At 42.4% G+C, this 24,866-nt stretch overlaps 1 protein-coding gene across 4 annotated transcripts in view; it reads right to left on the bottom strand.

Moving 5' to 3' along the window:
* Positions 1-24,866, bottom strand: part of fgd6 (FYVE, RhoGEF and PH domain containing 6) — a 185,861-nt gene that overhangs the window by 73,380 nt on the left and 87,615 nt on the right. For all 4 annotated transcript variants that reach the window (XR_010977625.1, XM_068058785.1, XM_068058784.1 and 1 more), the window contains 7 exons: positions 19,917-19,967; positions 19,764-19,822; positions 19,583-19,654; positions 15,193-15,261; positions 14,127-14,210; positions 13,054-13,133; positions 132-231 (listed from right to left, as the gene is read on the bottom strand). Coding sequence is in view for 3 of the 4 variants with exons in the window: in XM_068058785.1 (XP_067914886.1) it covers positions 132-231; positions 13,054-13,133; positions 14,127-14,210; positions 15,193-15,261; positions 19,583-19,654; positions 19,764-19,822; positions 19,917-19,967 (515 nt within the window). In the remaining variant the exon portion in view is untranslated. The remainder of the gene's footprint in view (positions 1-131; positions 232-13,053; positions 13,134-14,126; positions 14,211-15,192; positions 15,262-19,582; positions 19,655-19,763; positions 19,823-19,916; positions 19,968-24,866) is intronic.

The following is a 24,866-nucleotide window of genomic DNA, read 5'->3' as shown; positions in this document are numbered from 1 at the left end:
CGTTTTAAAAGGAAGAAATCCTGTAAAGAAAAATAAACCAGGGACAAAAGTATCCACATTTTGTTGCACCTTGTATTATGTGTTCACTGAAACAGGCTTCAAACATGAGCTTTTTTTATGTACCATCATACCTCAAGACTTTTACTTGCTGTGAATGTTATCCTTTTTTTTGTATAGTCCTCAATGGCCTTGGAAATAGCTTCTAACCATTCATCTCTTTCTGCTGCTGAACTGTATATTGAAAAGAGTCGAAGTTCAGAATTAGCATAGACAAAGATGACACACATTAAATGAAACTGACAAAGCAGTATAGGATTCAGACAACCTACTACTGTAAACTAACCTGATGTGTGTTACTAGCATTTTCTGTTTTTGTTGCAACCTAATGCTTTGACACCTTTATGATTGACTTACTTCTGTTAGATTCTAATGCTTTGTATGATGGGTTTCATCAGCTCCCACTGGATGTTGGGAGGGAAAAAGCTCCATGCCTACTTACTCAAATGTAGCTTGAATAGGAGCAATGAAGTAACCCAATCTCCGTTCATGTTTTTTTTCCAAATGAAGATTCAAAGTGCTACCTTGTTCAGATAGATGTTAAAATTACTTCTATCCAACAGATTTATAATTATAAAATGCACAATCAACATAGTTACTAAAATGTTAATACATGAAACAGGTAAAATGAAATAAGAATTGTGTTTTATTGCTACACAGAGAACAAACTACAAAGGGCAGCAAAGTTCAGGGAGAGTACTTTTCTACAAAGTACTTCCTCGTTCTATAGAAGAAAAAACATACAAAGCCAACATTTAACACTTTAGTAAAAATGTAAAATAAATGGTCAAAATGGTGGGCATTTCTACTTGGCCACTTCAGTGACATCAGCACCAAGATTGTCCTCATGCTCCAGAAACAGCAGTAGGCTCAATTTCAAGGCAGCTCAGTACCTGCCCTAAAATTTCCTGAGCCCAGGAATCCACACATCTTAACTGTTTAATATGTTTCTGTTTTAGACACAGGGATTTTCTCCATCGCTTACACGAATAGAGTGACCTATCAGGGAGGTCCTGATACAGGACCCCTAAATACAGGGATCTGGAGTGCAATTTGTCATGGAGTGCGGCTTCGGCACTGAGTGCGAAGCTGGGAGTTTGGTGAAGAAGGGAAGGTGGTGCTCCTTTCTTCTACCTTTTTCAGTCTCCAGTAGTTGGTGAGCTTTTTTCCTTTATCTCCAAGCTAGGAGTGCAACAAACTCCTAAGCTGATTGGTCAGTGAGTATCCACTGTAAGGGACTGTGTGTAAACAGCTGCATAACAGAAAAATGTAAATGTTTTAAATAACCCTTAACGACCTACAGGAGAACAGGAGAAGCAGTTGACTGATGAGTGAGGGTCTGTAATGCTACATTCTGCCAGCAACTACTTGAAAAGTAAGGTTAAGCTATGGCAGGGCAGCTCGGCTGAGTGGAATGTGTCTCCTGTGGTATGTGCAAAGTCGTGGACACGTCAAGTGGCCTTGACAAACTCGTCTGCAGGAATTAAGTGTCACCAGCTGCAGAAACTTGAGCTCCAGGTTTCGAACTCCAGCAGCAGCTGGAGTCACTGTGTTGCATCTGCGAGGCGCAGGACTGCGTGGACAGCATGTTTAGGGAGGTGGTCACACCGTAGGTTAGGAGCGTGCAGGCAAAGAGGGAATGGGTGACCACCAGAAAGTCTAGGTGGTGCAAGATTTCTCTGAGTCTGTCTCGCTCACGAAACAGTTTTCCATTTTGGATGCTGGTGAGGTGTCCTGAGGTGTGTAGCAAGCGCCAAGTTTGGGGCACTACGGGTGGCTCAGCTGCACAGGCGTGAAGGAAGAAGAGTGGAAAAGAAATAGTGAGGGGATTCAACAGTTAGGGGAACAGAAAGGCCTTTCTGCGGCCGTAAAAATGATTCCAGGATGCTATTTTGCCTCCCTTATGCCAGGGTCGAGGATGTCGCAAAGTGGCTGCACGCCATTAAGGGGGAAGGGTGAACAACCAGAGTTGTGGCTCACATTGGTACCAACGACATAGGCAGAAGGAAGGACGAAGTCCTGAAAGCAGATTTTAGAAAGCTAGGTAAGACATTAAAAAGTAGTCTCTCAGAGGTAGTAATCTCCAGATTAACTCCCAGTGCCACACTAGTGAGCATAGAAATAGGCGGTTACAGCTGATGAATGTGTGGCTGAAGAGATGGTGAAAAAGAAAGGGCTTTAGATTCCTGGGGCATTGGAACTGGTTCTGGGGGAGGGACCAATATCTTTGCCAGGAGGTTTGTTAGTGCTGGGCAGGGTTAAAACTAGCTTGGCAGGGGGATGGGAACCTGAGGGTAGACTCAATGGGGCAAAATCAGAAATGGAAATAGAAGGCAGAAAATTAGTGAGTTTGGAAGGCAGAGAAAACAAAGGATAGAAAATAAAGATAGGTTGGCAGTGCTCAAGGGAAGGTACTTCAATGCAAGGAGTATAGCAAATAAAGCAGATGAGCTGAGGGCACAGATAGAAATGTGGCAGTATGATATCATAGTGTCATGAACAGGTGCTATGCCGAATTATATTTTTTAATCCATCGGTTGGAAATCCGAATCAAACTTTAAAAAGAATGCAGGAGACAAAAAGCTGATGAAAGGATCATTGCTGACAGCCAAAATGGACACTGCAATCTGCATCTAAATACTTACATACCAATGTATTGAGGTGGAGACGTAGGTCTGGTACATCTCCCAACAGAATGGCTTGCGAATTTTGAATGAGCTCCCTGCCTTGCCTTCATTAACAAGATAGCAATGTGGCTGACTCTTAAATGCCCTCTGAACTGGCCTAGCAAGCCACTCAGTTGTATCATACCGCTACAAAGTCTAATAAAAGGAATGAAACTGAAGGGACTACCTGGCATCGACCTAGGTACTGGAAACGACAACGGCAAACCCAGTCTTGTCGATCCTGCAAAGCCCTCCTTACTAACATCTGGGGAGCTTGTGCCAAAAGTGGGAGAGCGGTCCCACAGACTAGTCACGCAACAGCCTGACATAGTCATATCTTAGACGATCATACCTTAGACAATGTCCCTGACACCACCATCACCATCTCTGGGTCTGTCCTGTCCCATGCCCTCCTGCACTCTTCATTTAACCAGGGTTTGTCTCCTGGCTTGATGGTAATGGTAGAGTGGGGTAAATGCCAGCCATAAGGTTACAGATTTTGGTTGAGTACAATTCCACTGCCGCTGATGACCCACAGAGATGGCAGCAGTGGTATACAATTGGGAGGGAGTTGCCCTGGGAGCCCTCAACATTGACTCCGGACCCCACGAAGTCTCCTGCTATCAGGTCAAACGTGGGCAAGGAAATCTCCTGCTGATTACCACCGACTGCCCCTCCTCGGCTGATGAATCAGTGCTTCTCCATGTTGAACACCAATTGGAGGAAGCACTAAGGGTAGCAAGGGCACAGAATGCACTCTGGGTGGGGGACTTCAATGTCCATCACCAAGAGTGGCTAGATAGCACCACTATTGACTGAGCTGGCTGAGTCCTAAAGGACACAGCTGCTAGACTGGGTCTATGGCGGAACCAACAAGAGGGAAAAACCTACTTGACCTCGTCCTCACCAATATATTTGTCGCAGATACATCTGTCCATGACAGTATTGATAGGAGTGATCACTGCACAGTTCTTGTGGAGACTAAGTCCTGTCTTCACATTGAGGATACCCACCATCGCATTGTGTGGCACTATCACCATGCTAAATGGGATAAATTTCGAACAGATCTAGCAACACAGAACTGAACAAACATGATGCGCTGTGGGTCATCAGCGGCAGTGGAATTGTACTCAACCAAAATCTGTAACCTTATGGCTGGCATTTACCCCACTCTACCATTACTATCAAGCCAGGAGACCAAACCTGGTTAAATGAAGAGTGCAGGAGAGCATGCCAGGAGCAGTACCAGGCATACCTAAAAATGAGGTGTCAGCCTGATGAAGCTATAACACAGGACTACTTGTATGCTGAACAGCGGAAGCAGCATGCGATAGACAAGGCTAAGTGATCCCACAACCAATGGATCAGATCAAAGCTCTGCAGTCCTGCCACATCCAGTCATGAATAGCGGTGGACAATTATACAACTAACAGGAGGCGGCGGCTCCACAAATACCCCCATCCTCAACAATGGGGGAGCCCAGCACATCAGTGTAAAAGATTAGGCTGAAGCATTTGCATCCATCTTCAGCCAGAAGTGCCGAGTGGATGATCCAATCTCGGCCTCCTTGAGGACCCTAGCATCACAGATGCCAGTCTCCAGCGAATCTGATTCACTCCACATGGCATCAAGAAATGGCTGAAGGCACTGGATACTGCAAAGGCTATGTGCCCTGACAACATTCCGGCAATTGTACTGAAGATTTATGCTCCGGAACTTTCCGTGCCCCTAGCCAAGCTGTTCCAGTACAGCTGACACTGGCATCTACCCGGCAATGTGGAAAATTGCCCAAGTATGTCCTGTACACAAAAAGCAGGACAAATCCAACCCAGCCAATTACTGCCCTATCAGTCTACTCTCGATCATCAGCAAAGTGATGAAAGTGGTCCCCGACAGTGCTATCAAGCAACACTTGCTCAGCAATAACCTGCTCACTGATGGTCAGTTTGGGTCCCACCAGTGCCACTCAGCTCTTGACCCCATTATAGCCTTTGTCCAAACATGGACAAAAGAGCGGAACTCCAGAGGTGAGGCGAGAGTGACTGTCCTTGACATCAAGGCAGCATTTGACAGAGTATGGCATCAGGAGCTCTCACAAAACTGGAGCCAATATGAATCAGGAAGAAAACTCTCCGCTGGTTGGAGTGAAACCTAGCAGAAAGAAAGGTGGTTGTAGTTGTTGAAGGTCAATCATCTTCAGTCTTAGGAGATCACTGCAGGAGTTCCTCAGGGTAATGTCCTAGGCCCAACCATCTTCAGCTGCTTTATCAATGACCTTCCCTCCACCCTAAGGTCAGAAGTGGGGATGTTTCTATACTTCTCTCGGCTTTCTGTAGTATTGAGTTCTTGGTGTTGGACATAATACTACCCCAATATTAACTGGGAAAGTTTTAGCATGAAAGGAATGGAGGGAACAGAATTCTTAAGGTGCATTCTGAAGATCTTTTTGGCCAGTATGTAGCAAGTCCAACAAGAGCAGGCGCAGTTTTAGACTTAGTTTTAGGTAATGAAGCTGGGCAGGTGGAAGGAGTGACAGTGGGAAAGCATTTTGGTGGTAGTGGTCATAATTCAGTTAGTTTTAACATAATTATGGAAAAGGAGAGAGACAGAACAGGAATTACAGTTCTAATTTGGGGTAAAGCCAATTTTACTAAGCTGAGAAGTGATTTAGCAAAAGTGGACTGGAAACAGCTACTTGAAGGTAAATCAGTGTCAGAGCAGTGGGAGGCATTCAAAGGGGAGATTCGGGGAGTTCAAAGTCAACATGTTCCCACAAAGAAAAAAGGTGGGACGGCCAAATCTAGAGCTGCCTGGATGTCAAGGAACTTACAGGGTATGGTAAGGCAGAAAAGGAAAGCTTATGTCAGACACCGAGAACTCAATACTACAGAAAGCCGAGAGGGGTATGGAAAGTGAAGGGGTTAAATCAAAAAAGAAATTAGGAAAGCAAAAAGAGGGCATGAAAGAATATTGGCAAGTAAAATCAATGAGAACTGAATGATGTTTTATCACTACATTAAGAGTCTGGCGATAAATTATGGAAAGAGTAATGCACATAAAAGACCAAAAAGATAACCTGTGTGTGGAGGCGGAATGAATACTTGGTACTTGTCTTCACAAAAGTGGGAGATGATGCAGACATTGTAGTTAAGGAGGAGGAGTGTGAAATATTGGTTGTGATAAATATAGGGAGAGAGGAAGTATTAAGGGGATTAGCATCCTTGAAAGTTGACAAATCACAGGGCTGGAGAAAATGTAGCCCAGGCTGTTCAAAGAAGCCAGGGAGGAAATAGCAGAAGGTCTGACCATTTTCCAATCCTCACTTGATACAGGAGTGGTGTCAGAGGATTGGAGGTCTGCAACATTGTACCTTTGTTTAAAAAGGGAGCGAGGGATAGACTGAATAAGTACAGGCCAGTCAGTCTAGTAGCAGTAGTAGTAGTAGTTGGTAGTATGTAAATTGTTGGCATCAATTCTGAGAGACAGGATAAACTGTCACTTAGAAAGGCACGGATTAACCAAACTTAGTTAGCATGGATCTGTTAAGGGAAGCTCGTGTCTGACCAACTTGATTGAATTTTTTGAGAAAGTAACAAGAAGGACTGATGAGGGCAGTGCAGTTGATGTGGTCTATATGGATTTTAGCAAGGATTTTGACAAGTCCCACATGGCAGACTGGTTAAAATAAAATAAAAGCCCATGTGATCCAGGGGAATGTAGCAAGCTGGATACAAAATTGGCAGTGTCAGGAAACAAATGGTAATTGTTGATAGTTGTTTTTGCAACTGGAGGGCTGTTTCCAGTGATTCCGCAGGGCTCAGTATAGATGCCCTGCCTGTGTGCAGTTCTGGCCACTTCATTACAGAAAGGGCACTAGAAAGGGAACAGAGGAGATTTACGAGGGAGTTGCCAGGACTGTAAAATTGCAGCTATGAGGAAAGATTGGATAGGCTGAGATTGTTCTCTTTGGAACAGAGGAGGCTGAGGGAAGATTTGATTGAGATGTACAAAATTGTGAGGGGCCTGGACGTGAAGGGCCTATTCACCTTTACAGAGGGGTCAGTGACTAGGGGGCATAGATTTAAAGTGATTAGTAGAAGGATTAGAGGGGAGATGAGGAAAAAAAATTTCATCCAGAGGGTTGTGGGGGTCTGGAATTCACTGCCTGAAAGGGTGGTGGAGACAGAAAACCTCATCTCATTTAAAAGGTGCCTGGATGTGCACCTGAAGTGCCAAAGCCTGCAGGGCTATGGAGCAAGTGCTGGAAGGTGCGATTAGGCTAGGTGGGCTTTTTTTGGGCTGGTGTGGACACGATGGGCTAGGTGGCCTCTTTCTGTGCCACAAACATTTTATGATTCTATATTCAAGGCACTCACAACTGGCAACAAATTGGCACTTTAGTATATGTATTCTGCTATAAAATAGGGAACACTTCCATCTAGACTTCCCTTCCTCTTTGATTGTTCCTGCACTGTTTTCACTTCCAGACGTAACACAGTTTAATGTCAATCGTGCCACTACCGACAGTAATGAAAACAATTTTATCCTCGCTTCCTGCTGCGAGATATCAGAGCACTGCAGACATCCTGATGTAAGCAACTACAAAGGTAGCTGTAGAGGGCTTCATTAAAAAAATTGCCTCATGAACGATAAAGGAAACATATCAGCTTGCTAACATCAGGGCTGATTAGGGGCAACTTGGGCCAATATTTTAATACTACTCTGAACAGTTTAGTTTAGAGTGAAGTTACTGTACATCTGGTTGCTTTTACCATGTACAATCATAAGCTGCATGCAATCTTAGACATACAGATTTAAAGCCAAAATAACAAAGGGCCATATTCATCCAGGTTGCCACTCAAGCCTTTCCAAAACGAGATTTTAAAAAAAAATACCTTGTTACAAGCTGACTTCAGAGGTAACAAGTGAAGTGCAACAACAGACAAAAGAAAAACACAAAGGGACAACTCATAAGCAAACCCTCAGGCAAATTCTAATGGCAGAACAGTCAATATACATGTTTATCTTCAGAAGGAAAATCGTAGTTTCACAACAAGAACACACTCTTGCTTCTCCTAGTGGTCTGTTTGTAACGTTATTCACGGAGGCTGATGAACAAGTTGCATGCCTGCCCTCGCAGCAGAGGGAAAAGGGCAAAAACAAACAATGCCCTTCATAAAAAAATGTGCTTGGGGTTTCACTAGTGCAGTAACTGCTCTACTATGGAGTAACAATGGACTTTCAATCAGTGTTCCCATTATCCATGTTACCTGTGAGAATTTTAGAACCATAGAAAAGTTATGGCATAGAAAGAGGCCATTCAGGTCATTGTGTCTGCACCTGCTGAAAAAACTAGCCACCCAATCTAATCCCACCTTCCAGCACCTGGTCCGTTGCCTTGCAGGTTACAGCACTTCAGGTGCAAGTCCAGGTATCTTTTGAATGAGTTGAGGGTTTCTGCCTCCACCACCGATTCAGGCAATGAATTCCAGACACCCACTACCTCTGGGTGAAAAAGTTTTTCCTCATGTCCCCTCTAATCCTTCTACCAATCACCTTAAATCTGTGCCCCTGGTAATTGACCTCTCTGCTAGGGGAAATAGGTACTTTCCGTCTACTCTATCTAGGCCCTCATAATTTTGTACACCTCAATTAAGTCACCCTTCAGTCGCCTCTGTTCTAAGGAAAACAACCCTAGCCTATCCAATCTTTCCTTTTCTTTTGAGCCAGTACCTTTTCTTTCTTTTCAAAAATAAAGATTTCAGCAACAATCATCTCCTGCCAACAAGATAGGTTGACTAAATTAGCAACTTACAGTTTACCCAAGCGCACAGTTGCCAGTTCAGCCACCAGCTCTGTAGACCCCAATCCACCAAAACGTTCCTTCCCTGCAATTACCACCATAGCTCCCCCCCCCCCCACCTCATGACACACAAGTAAATGTAATCGCATCATGGGTTTGTGTTCAGTAACCTCGTCAGCTCCACTGAGATCTGTGCTGTGAAGATTGCGATGAAATTGCTGCAAGTGCTCTGTAATGAGAGGTGTACCATAGTTGGTGTTGGAGAAGTGTTTGTCCTTACTTCCCAGAATGGGTAACTACAGCGCCAACAGGTGCTAGGAAAGCTGTGCACTGGAAGATCAGTTGATGGATCAGTTGTTGCACTGCCAGATAATCTTGATGGCAGGAGTAATGAAGACAAATCATTGTCAGCTGTGGCTCAGTTGGTTGCAGTCTCCCCTCTGAAAAAGAAGTCCAAAGACTTGAGCACAAATCTAGGCTGACACTACTGCAGTACTGAGGGAATGCTGCACTCTCAGAGATGCCATCTTGTGGATAAGATGTTAAACTGAGGCCCGCCTGCCCTCTCAGGTAGGCACAAAAGATCCCATGGCACAAGTCAGAAGAGCAGGGCAGTTTTATTCGGTCTATCTGAACAACACGTATTCCTTAACCAACGCCTAAAACAGATTATCTGGTCATTCTCACTTTCCTGTTTGTGGATCCCAACTGTGTGCAAACTGCCTGCCACGTTTGCTACAACAGGGACTATACTTCAAAAACACTTGATTAACTGTAAAATGCTTTGGGAAGTCATGTGATCATGAAAGGCACTATATAAATGTTAAGACTTACTTTCTCTTAAATGAGGCTGGTGAGGACTGAAATAGGTAGGTGGAGGGAGGGACAACATTTAGAAAGCATCAAAGAAATCAGTAGTGTAACTTGGGGACCTGATTATTTGACAATTTCCTTCATTATGGTGGATAATCAAGATTAGTGCAAGAGTTGAGTTGGTGTTCATAATTCCACAAATTAATTTCTGATATGGGCAGCATATAGGAAGGCAACAAGTGGAGGGCAGGGGATAGTGAGTGATCATCAGAGTGTCACCCCAGGTCACTCCTGCACACCTTCGAGCAGCCAAATCAAGAATGGTATTAACAAAGGACAAAGAACAGGTCTCCCGATATTCTTTGTAATTGAGAAGTAAAACATTAGCCATCCAGAACCTAAAGAGTTTATAATAAAAAGTGACAAAAAGATGTAATTATCACTTAACCCTTTTAGTACGAGTCCGTGATATCCAACTATAAATTATTAGCAGGGTTCTTTTTTCCATATCAGTGCTGCTCCTACTTCAGAAGCAGAGATATGGAAAAAGAAATCCCTTGATACAGGGAAAGGAAGAAAAACAAGAGGGTATACACCAAAAAAAAGACATACATACGTGCAAAAAGACACAAAAACACATACAAAGCAAGACAAAAAATTAACAAAAAGCATAGACAAAGGATCAGCAGCACAAGTTCACGTCAAATGGATAAGAAATTGAAAGAACAGGAACGTGATGTTAGAGTGAGTGGAAAGAACTGACTGCAACACCCTAGTGATTGATGTTGGATTCCCCACTGTTTCTAATTTAGATTAATGATTAGGAGCTGCCAAAAACCTGCAAAATGAGAGTTAATGTTTCAGGTCTGTGACCTTTCATCAGAGCTCTGATGAAAGGTCACAGTCCTGAAACGTTAACTCTGCTTTTCTCTCCGCAGATGCTGCCTGACCTGCTGAGTATATCCACTACTTTCAGTTTTTATTTCAGATTTCCAGCATCCACAGTATTTTGCTTTAACCTACAAAATGAGTTTGATTTTTAAAAAAAAGTGATTAATGATAAAGTTAAAAGTAGGGGGAAAAAAGGCAACATACTCCAATGATTTTGAAATCACTACAGGTGACATTGAAAAGGACCAAAGATTTTTTAATACACTTGGCACTTACATTTCAAATCATTGCAGATTACTAAACTATCTAGCTAAAATCAATGAAGTTCATTATGTGCCAAAACCACACAGTACTCCGGTCACACTGCACCTTGAGTACTGTGCTCAGTCTTCAAGACACAAAGGCAGCATTCAAATCCTGCAGGTTGCTTAGAGATAGAGCCTTTAGACAACCGCTGACATCAGACAACTCAGTTATGATGAAACATTGAAGAAACTTAAGCATTTCAGCATCGAAAACTGGTGACTAAGAATGGACCGTGTTGTATGTAGTATTTAAGATAGTGAATGTTACAAAAAAAGATAACTCAGAATACTAGAAGCTAAACCAGGAATGTAGGACATGGTAATACATACTTAAATTGGCAAAAGGCAAATTTAGAACTGATGTCCAGAATCAAATCACGGAAATGACTTCTGGGTTGTGTAATGGAGGCAAAAGCCCTAGAACCATTTTTTAAAAATACAGTTGAAAGCTGTGATGGGGGAAACGTCCTTTTTGGATACGCCCATGTGAGCCGCATGGAAGATGGCAGGATCCCCAAAGACACATTGTACAGCGAGCTCGCCACTGGTATCAGACCCACCGGCCGTCCATGTCTCCGTTATAAAGACGTCTGCAAACGCGACATGAAATCGTGTGACATTGATCACAAGTCGTGGGAGTCAGTTGCCAGCATTCGCCAGAGCTGGCGGGCAGCCATAAAGACAGGGCTAAATTGTGGCGAGTCGAAGAGACTTAGTAGTTGGCAGGAAAAAAGACAGAGGCGCAAGGGGAGAGCCAACTGTGCAACAGCCCCAACAAACAAATTTCTCTGCAGCACCTGTGGAAGAGCCTGTCACTCCAGAATTGGCCTTCATAGCCACTCCAGGCGCTGCTTCACAAACCACTGACCACCTCCAGGCGCGTATCCATTGTCTCTCGAGATAAGGAGGCCCAAAAGACTGGCCTTCATCATCTGTATTTAACTTGTGACAGAATGATGGGGGGGTGGGGAAGAACAAGAGAATTTTTGGTCAATTAGTGGTAAGGATAGGCTTGTTGCAGGAGCAGGACCTGTGCAAAAGCACACTTAAAAATATACAACATTGGAAACAGAGCTTTCAAGGTTTTCCCCCAACAAAATTAGCACAATCAGAAAACAGCTGCAGAAAGAAACTGTAAAGTTAACGAGCAACTATTGATCCTCAACAACCACATACACCAATCTTATTTCCTCAGCCCCAACACCTATTCCAGCTGAGACCTCACATCCGCTTTTGTCCAAATGTAATATCTAACCATCTCAATACCAGTTATGTATTTGAGAGTATAGGAACATAGGAACTGCTGGACGAAAAGAAACCATGATCCATCTAGTCTGCCTTCTACCATTCTGGTAGTCGCATAATAGAATGACAGCAAAGTTGTTGACTAATAGCAATCAACCTTCATCAATCAGTCTACAAAAGACACAGGCAGGAGTTGAGGAAAACCTAAGTGGTGGAAATCTTTGAGAATTATTGGTCCAAAGTTATCTGCTCTCAAGCATGCCACCCTTACATCATGTCTCATTTTACTTATATACTGTATCCCAAAATATTATTTTTTGAAATAAATCTAGTTTTTATTTGAATTAATCAATACTATCTGCTTTGACTGTCTCCACAGGGAGTCTGTTCCATAGATTGACCACTCGCTGTGTCCTCTGGTTCTATTGTTCTGGACAAGGTGAAACAGCTGATCATGGTCTCGATTATCCCTTTAAAACCCATAAACAATTATATCCTCTGACATTCTCTTTCGTAGTGAGAACATGCCAAATTTACATAATTGGTCCTCATAATTCAAACCCTCCATCCAATCATTCTGGTTTCTCTTTTCTGTATCCTTTCAGAAGTATCCTTTTTGTACGTTGGTGACCAGAACTGCACACAGCATTCCAAGTGTGGTCCCACTAAAGATTTATGAAATGACAGAATCCCCTCATTATTTCAGCTCAAAACTGATCTTTTAAAACACCCCAACATCTAATTTGCTTTACTCACTGCCCTGAACATTGTTGCGTAGATCCATATTATTGTCCATTAGGACGTCCAGATCTGTTTTTCCATGCGCATTGTTTTCTTTCTGTGGGGGCGGCGCAGTGGCGAGCACCGCAGCCTCAGCTCCAGCGACCCGGGTTCAGTTCTGGGTACTGCCTGTGTGGAGTTTGCAAGTTCTCTCTGTGACTGCGTGGGTTTCCGCCGGGTGCTCCGGTTTCCTCCTACAGCCAAAGACTTGCAGGTTGATAGGTAAATTGGCCATTGTAAATTGCCCGTAGTGTAGGTAGGTAGTGGGAGAATTGAGGGAAGGTGGGGATGTGGTAGGGAATATGGGATTAATGTAAGATTAGTATAAATGGGTGGTTGATGGTTGGCACAGACTCGGTGGGCCGAAGGGCCTGTTTCAGTGCTGTATCTCTCTAAGTAACAGTCTCTTCCTAATAAAAAGATATTGCAACCATTGGTGTAGTATAAGTGATACTGTATCTATTTGATTCAGATCTGGCTGATGAGATATTACCTTGCTGACAGAATAAATGACCGCTCCACACTCTCTATGTTCAATTCATTTTGATAGGCTTCTTGAGATGGCTTACTGACCTACAGGATAAACCATACATTTCAAAAATTCAAACTGTAATTTATGTTTAAAAGGTCAACAAAAATCATACATTTTTATTTTATCTGTAAAATTATAATTAATTGAATTAAGGATGCAACTGCATTCTATAGTTGCCTGTGAAATTGTTTCTAACTGCCTGGTGAATACAGTTCAGAGTATCAAGCAATTAGACAACAGGCAACTGTATAGAAAGTAGTTATTACAGCTTTTCAATGGCTGCACTATCTGGTGCTTGAATCTGTTCTTAGAAGTGTCACCAGTGTGGAAAACGTCCAGCATAGAATTGATTAAATAATGGTGCCATAATATCTGCTCATGAACGCATCGATATCAAAGAAACTGTGCGAAGACAATTGCGTTTGCATGCAGAAAATTGGGATTGCTAACTGATAGGCTATGTAGAATAATCAAGCTAACTTACCCTTCAACACCCAAGTGGTTACTTAAAATAAACCATTTAATGCACAGTTGCACTCAAATTTCTAGTTAACGGACATCTGGACTCACGAGAACACCCATTTTCCCTGTTTGAACATACTCAGTAGGGTGACACAGAAAGTTGCCCACTCTAATGTCCATTTCTTTGAACCTTCAAACAGTCCTCTTCCTAAACTTTAACAGCTGTATTTCATAGTGGACCTCCAAAATAGCAACAATAACCAGCCTGCCATACAGAATTACAGTTGCTCAAGTGACTTTCTTTACTCGCTGCAACTGATTAATAAATTATAGTTTCTCAATGGAGTCACAATGTTGAATCTTCCCAATATCTGTAATTTAAGAAGGTTACCAAGAATCAATAAAACACCCATTTTGCCACTATTTTCTCAATTGTATATCTTCATAGCAGTGGCAAAACCAATTTTGCAGAAATAAAACTCACTGTTGCAATTACAGTATTACTATACCTCAACAACCTAATCTAGAATGATTGATGAGGGGGGGGGGGGGGGGGGGGGGGAATCACTTACCTTCATACCTGCTAGAGAAAGCATGTTGTTAAGCTTGTACATTCCAGATTGAACCGGTGTAGTGTACAGTAATGCATCATTCAGCTACAAAGGAAAACATTATATACTAAATGTGAATTCAAAGCAATAATTCAGGATCAAGCTGCAAAATTCAATTATTTTCCCCACAATGGCTTAAAGAGAGTTCCCAAACCAGATAGTTCAACATGTTTGGAATATGAGATCCTGTGCCATATTGTCTGTGCCTATAATGATGATCCTGATCTCACCAATGGAAAGCATTGACTAAAGGCCAGACAATTCCGTACACGAATATTAAGGGGGAGATACTGCTACTGCTTAGTATGTCTGGCAGCTAGTTCCAAAATGGTATTAGAAACCACCTAAAAAAAGGTTACTAAATTTCACTCCAAGTTCCAGCATGCAAAGTTGGTCAAAACAGTTAACTAAAAAAGCCAGTCATTTTAATGCTGATTTCTTCTGGCTAAATAACGTGGCCTCTCCCGACTAGAAGTAGTCAATGTTGAGAAACCTCCAAGACCAATGGTATTCAGCCTCTAACTGACCTCAGGATCTGCCTATTTAAAAAGTTCCTGATATGGAGTGCATTTTGTGGCATTAATAGTACAGGCTACTATAAACACAATTCTACATTAGCAAATATCACAACTGTGCTTCAGACTTTCGGCAAGCAACGCCATAAGACATCAACTGGCATCACAGTAGTATCATTACAACACAGGAGACGACATTTTGGCCCATCGTGCCTGTGCCAGCTCTCTGGTAGAACTATCCAATTAGTCCTCTGCTCTTTCCAAATAGCTTTGTAATTTTTTTCCCTGCAAGATTTTAACTGTATCATAGTATTAAAATTTTGAAGAAATTGAATTAGTTCATGTTAGAAAATTTCTCTAGCTTACAGACATCTCAATTCAAGCAAATTAGTATTGGGGATCCAACTGTACGTACTGTTCAACAAAATTAGATTCTACAAAGCACAATATATACAGAAACTGATGATTGCTTCCAGATGGATTAGATATACAGGAATTAAACATGAAATTACCAAAAAAAACATTCGGGGCTGCATAACCTTTCTGGACAGCTTCATCAAAGTTCCTTCCTTCAAAAAGATCTAGTCAAAGGGACAAGCAATAGGATATTATTATTAGTTGCTCTGAATAAAGCAGGTATGACAGATTTCTTTGGAAACAAAGTACTTAAACATTATATAATTGCAAATTATGCTGTACAGGATCACTTAGGACAGTTTGGGGCCAAAATGTTCAAGGAGAGGTGCAAAATGTGGAAAATAAAAAGTACAGTTTTAGGAGACCACCAGTTAGACTGGAAGGAAACGAGCCAAAGCTGATCATGACTTTTTTCTCTAGAAAATGTAAATACTTAGAGCTTTTTGATTGCACATCGGTATTCAAACTTTTTGCACATTGGTTTTTCCAGTCATTACTCAAAGTAATTTCCAAAGCATTTGTTTTAACCGATGTATTTTAATCAATGTTTCATATTAAAAAAATATATAAATAAATGACCAGTTTGCCCCGTAAGAGAGAATTGTTCAATTCAGCTAGATCATAGTACACCAAATGTACTTGATAAAAGCATATAACTCAGACTGCAGCCTCTGTAGCTGCCCATCAAAATTATTTATGCATCTATAAGACTATTATAAGTTGTTTCAGTTATTAAATTCTCAAATTAAATTATAAATTTAGGAGTTGTTTAAATTAATTAAGATTTGTAGGCTCAGTTGTTGAGTGTATTCAAGACAAAGGTCGATAGATTTTTGGGTACGAAGGGAATTGAGGGATATGGGGATAGTGCAGGAAGATGGAGTTAAAGTAGATCAGCCACGATCTTGTTGAATGGTGGAGCAGGCTTGAAAGGCCAAATGGCCTACTCCAGTTCTTTTCTATTATGTTCTTCCATCAGGCCACAAGGTGGAGTGCTTTTGGAAGGCAGTAATCCGACCCTATGGATGTAAATAGGGTGTTTAGTGACAGCGATGGGTAGATGCAAGTGGTATGCAATAGGGAAATCTAAAATGTCTGCATCATAGTACTTACTTCATATTACAACAGACCAACCCTCCTGGGACCCAAATAATATGGTGTAAATGGAGCATTTTGCAAGTCGTGTACAGTGGTGTATTATCCCAACAAAAAGTAACGGAATATGGTCAGTGTTAAGTGTTTGTACTAAGTTAGCCAGCCCTTTCTCATAGAATCATAGAAAGGATACAGCACAGAAGGAAGCCATTTGGCCCATCATGTCCATGCCAGGTCTATCAGAGCTACTCAGCTAGTCCCACTCCCCTTCTCTTCCCCCAGAGCCCTGCAAATGTTTTATCTTCAGTTGCTTACCCAATTCCCTTTTGAAAGCCATGACTAAATCTGCCTCAACCAGACTCTCAGGTAGTGCATTCCACATCCTAACCACTCGTTGTAAAAAAGATGTTCATGTCACCTCAGGTTCTTTTGCCAATTATCTTAAATTGGTGACCTCTGGTTCTCGACCTTTCTAGCAACGGTAACAATTCCTTCCTATTTACTCAATTGAGACCCCTCATGATTTGGAGCACCTCGATCAAATCTCCTCTCAACCTTCTCTCCACTAAAGACAACAGCCCCAGCTTCGCCAATCTATCCATGTGACTGAAGTTTCTCAGTCCTGGAAACATTCTTGTAAATCTTTTCTACGCCCTCTCCAATGCCTTCACATCCTTTCTAAATTTTTGTTTTTATTCATTCAGGGATGTGGGCTTCGCTGGCTAGGCCAGCGTGGTGCCCAGAACTGAACACAATATTCCAGTTGAGGCCGGACCAGTGTCTTATAAAGGTTTAACATAATTTCCTTGCTTTTGTACTCTCTGCCTCTATTTATAAAGCCCAGGATCCCGCATGCCTTATTAACCGCTTTCTCAACCTATCCTGCCACCTTCAATGATTTGTAAACATATACCCCCAAGTCCCTCTGTTCCTGCACCTGCTTTAGAATTGTATCATTAAGTTTACATTGCCTTTCCTTGTTCTTTCTATCAAAATGTATCACTTCACACTTCTCTGCACTAAATTTCACCTGCCAAATGTCTGCCCATTTCACTAGTCTGTCAATGTCCTGTTGAAGTCTATTACTATCCTCCTCACAGTTCACAATACTTCCAAGTTTTGTGTCATCTGCAAATTCTGAGATTGTTGGTTATTGATATAGACCAAGAAAACCAGCAGTTATAATACCGAAACTTGGAAAACCCCAGGATATATGTTCCTCTATTCCGAAAAACAACTGTTCACCACTGCTCTCTTTCCTGTCACTCAGCCAACTTCGTATCAATGCTGCTCCTATCTCTTTCTTTCCATGGGCTTCAGCTTTGCTGACAAGCCTGTTAAGTGGTACTTAACCAAACACCTTTTGGAAGTCCATGTACACCATAAAAACCCTCTTTATTTATTTATTTAGAGATACAGCACTGAAACAGGCCCTTCGGCCCACCGAGTCTGTGTCGACCAACAACCACCCATTTATACCAATCCTACATTAACCCCATATTCTCCTCCCCCCTACCTACACGAGGGGCAATTTACAATGGCCAATTTACCTATCAACCTGCAAGTCTTTGGCTGTGGGAGGAAACCGGAGCACCCGACGGAAACCCACGCAGACACAGGGAGAACTTGCAAACTCAGCACAGGCAGTACCCAGAACTGAACCCGGGTCGCTGGAGCTGTGAGGCTGCGGTGCTAACCACTGCGCCACTCTCTGTTATTTTCTCTCTGAATCTTCTATATTCAGCCTGGTTCTCACTTGTATCAATGTGACATCTGTCATACACACCCTTGTTCTGCTTCACCTTACTCTCTATCTCTTTTGTTAGCAAGAGAGCACTGACTTTACCCCCATCTCTCCCCCTCATGGGAACGTACCTTGACTGTACGCAAACTATCTCTTCTTTAAAGGCAGCCCATTGTTCAATTACAGTTTTGCCGCCAATCTTTGATTCCAATTTACCAGGGCCCAGATCCGTTCTCACCCCTTTGAAATTGGCTCTCCCCCAATTAATTATTTTTACTCTGGGTTGCTCTTTGTTAATTTCCATAGCTAACCTAAACCTTGATTCTACAGCCACTGTCCCCTAAATGTTCCCCTACTGACACTTGATTCACTTGTCCCACTTCATTCCCTAGAACCAGATCCAGCAATGTCTCCTTCTTGTTAGGCTGGAAACATATTGATACAGAAAATTCTCCTGAACACACTTTAGAAACTCTTCCCCCTCTCTGCCTTTTACACTATTACTTTTCCAGTCTACATTAAAAGACCCCCATTATAACTACTCTATAGTTTTTTTTTTACACCTCTCGAATTTCCTTGCAAATTTCTTCCTCTATAGCTTTTCCATTAGTTGGAAGCTGATGGAATACACCCAGTGGTATAATGATACCTCGACTGTCTCTTAGCTCTAACCAAATAGATTCTGTCCATGTCTAGGACATCCCATCTCTCCAGCACTAATAATATCCTTTATCAATACTGCCACCCCTCCTCTTTTCTTTCCTTCCTTATCTTTCTTGATCATCTTGTAATGAGGAATTTTTAAGACCCTGTCTTGCCCTTTTTTGAGTTAGGTTTCCATTATCACAACATCATACTCCTATGTGGCTATCTGCACCACAGCTCACCAGCATTATTTACCAAACTCTCTATCTTCAGATACATGCACTGTAAACCTAAATTTATTTTACTGCATTCCCTCCTTCTCTGACCCCACCTAATATCTTATTATTTCTTACTTGAGTGTTATCTGATGCTCCCAATTTTTTGTGCACTTTGTTTTTCCTCTCTATTGCTACCTTGTGGTTCCCATTCCCCCCTCAAATATCACGAGCAAACCGCCCCACAAGGACACTGGTCCTGGCTCTGTTCAGATGCAACCCATTTGGCCTGTACAGGTCCCATCTCCCCCAGAAATGATCCCAATGTTCCAGGAATCTAAAGCCATCCCTTCTGTACCATCTCACCAGCCATGCATTCATCTGCTCTATCTGCCTATTTCTACATTTACCTGTAAGTATGCAAAACTTCAGAGTTCAGAGCTATAGTGTTTTACATGTCAGCATAAGACATAGCCTTTAGTAGGTAGATAGTTCTCCAATCTTATTACATTAGCATTATAATGGTTCAGCTACTGCATTTACCAATTTTACAAAGTTTGAGCCGGCAGCACTAAATGAAATTGCCAGATCGTTAAGGAAAGTCAGGGTCTAGATTTACAGGAAAGATAATAATTTGCTAAATTGACAATATGTTAAATAGCAATATAGCTATTAGTATTTCAGTGAAATATACATCTCCTTGTCTGCACTCAGAATCCTACTGAACAAATCAATTCTCTTCAAATATTTATATAGAAGTTTCAGTTGCCAGTCAGCAATAATCACCCTTCCAGGCTGTACAATCTCTTGCTGGCCATTTAGGCTATACTGAATCTGCATCAGCTTCTGGAAGTTATCCTAGAGGTGGGGAGAAAAATACAACTTTAAGATCACAGCCGGTTTCAGACCAAACTAAGCAAAAACAGCAATGCATCAATTCAGTAGCTAATTAAACCTGTTTACTTACCCCTTGTTTCATTATGTCATTGGCATGGTTCGCTACTTCTACAACAATGGCAAGAGCAGCTGACATTATAAAGATAAACAGCATTACTATCTTAATATATGAAGGACAAAAATGCCAGCTTTTTATAGATAGTTATTTAAGATAATTTAGTACCTTGAGTATCTTTGTAATCAGCACAGTCTTCAGACAGGTTTTTCACATAATCTGCAATACAAAGATTTTTAAATAGCTGAAATCAAAATACACCTTTAACTATCTGTAGGTAAAAGTGTAAATTTGTTCCCCTGATGGCTGAGTAAGCGAAACCATCGAGTGGCTGAACTACACAGACTAGAAAGATCACAGTTTCAATCTCTGATCTGTACTGAGTAGCCAACTGTTGCTCAATGGCCCTTCTGGAAGTGACTCTCAGAAGGATATCTGATAAAACCAAGTTCAAATTCAACTATTTCTGACCTGAAACATTAACTCTACTTCTCTCTCCACAGATGATGCCAGACCTGCTGAGTATTTCCAGCATTTCTTGTTTTTATTTCAAATTCAACTATGGTTGATGAGCTTGTACTCACCATCAAGGCTCACTTATCAGCGCAATCAGGAACGGGCAATAAATTCTAGCCTTGGCAGTGACATCTAGATCTTGAGAATGAATAAAAACATTCTGCAATGTTAATACCTAGAATCCTTGGAACTGTACCCCCAGCAAGAAACAAATTACTTCAAGTGAGAAGGGAAAGAGGGAGAGTGCCAGATGAGGGGAAATTATATTTGGTTGTCACAAAAGGTTTCTATAAGAGTCTCAGTGTTTTAAAAATCCCAATAAGGGATCTACATAATATTAAATTTATATTGATTTTGCTGAGAAAAGAGAGCTGAATATACTTTCCACCTCGCTATCTAATGTTGCTATATTAGACAGATTTGCAATCGCTTATCATATGTTCAGGTTTGTTACCTAGCAGCTTGTTTCCTTCATACACATATTCTATAATAAATCAAAGAAATAAATTCATTAATTCTTGCCAGTTCTATAGAAAGGGTCCAGAATGCTCTCTTTTGCTAAATTACAATAGAAAGCACAGAACTTTGGAAACAGAGTCCATATTTCCATAATGAAGGATAACATGAAATTAATCAGTACAGGTGGGCTTTTAAGTTATCCATGGTTAGTGTCCAAAGAGAGCCCTTTTAATCGATCAGAAAGAGGAAGACAAGACACACAGACCATCACCGTTTGTGGAAGAAATGTTTTTTTCTTAAATTAGCATTCCTTCAGTAGGCTCAGCAGGGGTCAACTAGAACTTACTAAGTTCAAGCCCACTCACTCCATTCACCCAGCTACATAGTTTTTATTTGGTCATGGGATTTGGGTGTCGCTGGTCAGGCCAGCATTTATTACCTACCCCTAATTGCTTGAGGTGGTGATGCTGAGCTGCCTTCTTGAATCGCTGCAGTACTTGGGGTGTAGATACACCAAAAGTGCTGTTAGAAAGGGAGTTCCAAGATTTTGACCCAACTACAGCAAAGGAACAGTGATATAGGTCCAAGTCAGGATGGTGTATGGCTTGGAGAGGAACCTGCAGGTGGTGGTGTTCCCGTACATCTGCTGCCCTTGTCCTTCTAGGTGGTAGAAGTGGTGAGTTTGGAAGATTCTGTTGAAGGAGCCTTGGTGAGTTGTAGATGGTACACACTTGCATCTTGTAGATGGTACACACTGCTGCCACTGTGCGTCAGTGGTGAAAGGAGTGAAAGCTGAAGGTGGTGGATGGGGTGCCAATTAAGCAGGCTGCTTTATCCTGGATGGTGTCCAACTTCTTGGGTGTTATTGGAGCTACACTCATCCAGGCAAGTGGAGAGTATTCCATCACACTCCTAACTTGTGCCTTGTAGATGGTGGATAGGCTTTGGGAAAACAGGTGAATTACTCGCCGCAGGATTCCCTGCCTCTGACCTGCTCTTGTAGCCACAGCATTTATGTGGCTGGTCCAGTTCAGTTTCTGGTCAATAGTAACCCCCACGATGTTGATAATGGGGGATTCAACGATGACAATGCCATTGATCATCAGGGGAGATGGTTAAATTCTCCTTGTTTGAGATGGTCATTGCTTGGCACTTGTGTAGCACGAATATTACTTGCCACTTAACAGCCCAAGCCTGGATGTTGTCCCGGTCTTGCTGCATCTGGACACCGGCTGCTTCAGTATCTGAAGAGTCGTGAATGATGCTGAACATTGTGCAATCAGCGAACATCCCCACTTCTGACCTTATGACGGAGGGAAGGCCATTGATGAAGCAGCTGAAGATGGTTGGACCTAGGACGCTATCCTGAGGAACTCCTGTAGTGATGTCCTGGGACTGCGATGATTGACCTCCATCAACCACAACCCTCCAACAACTACAACCATCTTCTTTTGTGCTAGGTATCACTCCAACCAGTGGAGCGCTTTCCCCAGATTCTCATTGACTCCAGTTTTGCTGGGGCTCCTTGATGCCATACTCAGTCAAATGCTGTCTTGATGTCAAGGGCAGTCACTCACCTCACCTCTGGAGTTCCACTCTTTTGTCCATGCTTGGACCAAGGCTTTAAAGTCAGGACCTGAATAGCCCTGGCAGAGAACACAAACTGAGCATTAGTGAGCAGGTTATTGCTAAGCTAGTGTCGCTTGATAGCACTGTCGACAACCCCTTCCATCACTTTGCTGATGATCAAGAATAGACTGATAGAGCGGTAATTGGTCGGATTGGGTTTGTCCTGCTTTTTGTGGAATGGACATACCTGGGTAATTTTCCACATTGCCGGGTAGATGCCAGTGTTGTAGCTGTACTGGAACAGATAGGCTAGGTGCGCAGCTAGTTCTGGAACACAAGCCTTCAGTACTATTGTCAGAATGTTATCAGGGCCCATAGCCTTTGCAGTATCCAGTGCCTTCAGCCGTTTCTTGATATCACGTGCTGAATCAGATTGGCTGGAGACTGGCATCTGTGATGCTGGGGTCCTCAGGAGGAGGCAGAGATTGGATCATCCACTTGGCACCTCTGGCTGAAGACGGATGCAAATGCTTCAGCCTTGTCTTTTGCACTGATGTGTTGGTGTCCCCCTGCATTGAGAATAGGGATATTTATGGAGCCTCCTCCTCCTGTCAGTTGTTTAACTGTCCACCACTATCCACGACTGGATGTGGCAGGACTGCAGAGCTTAGATCTGATCCGTTGGTTGTGGGATCGCTTAGCTCTGTCTATCGCATGTTTGGCATCCAAGTAGTCCTATGTTGTAGCTTCACCAGGCTGACATCTCATTTTTAGGTATGCCTGGTGCTGCTCCTGACCTGCCCTCCTGCACTCTTCATTGTAATGGATAGTTACTGGTAGTTCCCTGTAGAAACTAGAATTGCAGTTATAAAATAAATTGCATTCAGTGATTACAAGCTTGTTATTCTTAAGGGTTATTTATTTTAAAATTTTGGGTTTTGATTACACTAACTGAGGAACATAACCTAGGCAATGTCCTTCAGGGGAAAAAAAACCTGCATTCTTTTACGTGACACCAGACCCACACCAATGTGACTTTTACCTGTCTTCTGCAAATCACTCAGCTGAATCAAACTGTTAGAAAGAATTACAGTAATTCAAGAGGAAGCAGCCCCCCACCTTCTCCAGGAAACCAGTGCTGGGCAATAAACACTAGCCTTCCAGCAACATCTCATTCTAGTGAATGAAGAAAATAAATTCTGCAATGTTAGTGATGTATTTTTCGTGATAGTTTGATTTCACGATTTAAAAAGTTTTATATAAGTGACATTTTGAGGATCCAATGGGTATTCTCATTGATCAAACTACAGTTTATAGAGGTTATAAAATGCTTAAATACTCAGGAATCAAATATTTTCCACATTAGTGCCTCTGTACACAGTACTGTGGTTCACAATATGGAAGCTGCCCAGTCTCCAAGCAAAGTCTCCATATCATCAAGCAAAAGAACAAAGAACAGTACAGCACAGGAACAGGCCATTCGGCCCTCCAAGCCTGCGCCGATCTTGATGCCTGCCTAAACTAAAACCTTCTGCACTTCCGGGGTCCGTATCCCTCTATTCCCATCCTATTCATGTATTTGTCAAGATGCCTCTTAAACGTCTCTATGGTATCTGCTTCCACCGCCTCCCCCGGCAACAAGTTGCAGGCACTCGCCACCCTCTGTGTAAAGAACTTGCCTCGCACATCCCCTCTCACCTTAAACCTATGTCCCCTAGTAACTGACTCTTCCACCCTGGGAAAAAGCTTCTGACTATCCACTCTGTCCTTGCCGCTTATAACTTTGTAAACCTCAATCATGTCGCCCCTCCACCGTTCCAGTGAAAACAATCCGAGTTTATCCAACCTCTCCTCATAGCTAATGCCCTCCAGACCAGGCAACATCCTGGTAAACCTCTTCTGTACCCTCTCCAAAGCCTCCACATCCTTCTGGTAGTGTGGCGACCAGAATTGCACGCAATATTCTAAGTGTGGCCTAACTAAGGTTCTGTACAGCTGCAGCATGACTTGCCAATTTTTATACTCTATGTCCCGACCGATGAAGGAAGCATGCCGTATGCTTTCTTGACTACCTGATCCACCTGTGTTGCCACTTTCAGTGACCTGTGGACCTGTACGCCCAGATCTCTCTGCCTGTCAATACTCCTAAGGGTTCTGCCATTTACTGTATGCTTCCCACCTGCATTAGACCTTCCAAAATGCATTACCTCACATTTGTCCGGATTAAACTCCATCTGCCATTTCTCCGCCCAAGTCTCCAACCGATCTATATCCTGCTGTATCCTCTGACAATCCTCATCACTGTCCGCAACTCCACCAACCTTTGAGTCGTCCGCAAACTTACTAATCAGACCAGCTACATTTTCCTCCAAATCATTTATATATACTACAAACAGCAGAGGCAAGACTCTTCACAACTGGAAAATGAGTGGTGTGGATGAAAAATTTACAGTGCCAGCCACCATAGTTTGCTCTCCTTGTTCCTAGGTATACAGTACTGACAGATATCTGGAAACAGACTGCCAGTGACTTGCTTGGCCAAAGACTGTTAACTGCATGTGTTAGACCCAAGAG

The sequence above is a fragment of the Heterodontus francisci genome, chromosome 27 (assembly GCF_036365525.1).
Source record: "Heterodontus francisci isolate sHetFra1 chromosome 27, sHetFra1.hap1, whole genome shotgun sequence".
Classification (NCBI taxonomy): Eukaryota; Metazoa; Chordata; class Chondrichthyes; order Heterodontiformes; family Heterodontidae; genus Heterodontus; species Heterodontus francisci.
The sequence above is the reverse complement of the archived record's forward strand: the minus strand, read 5'-3'. Positions and strand labels throughout refer to the sequence as shown.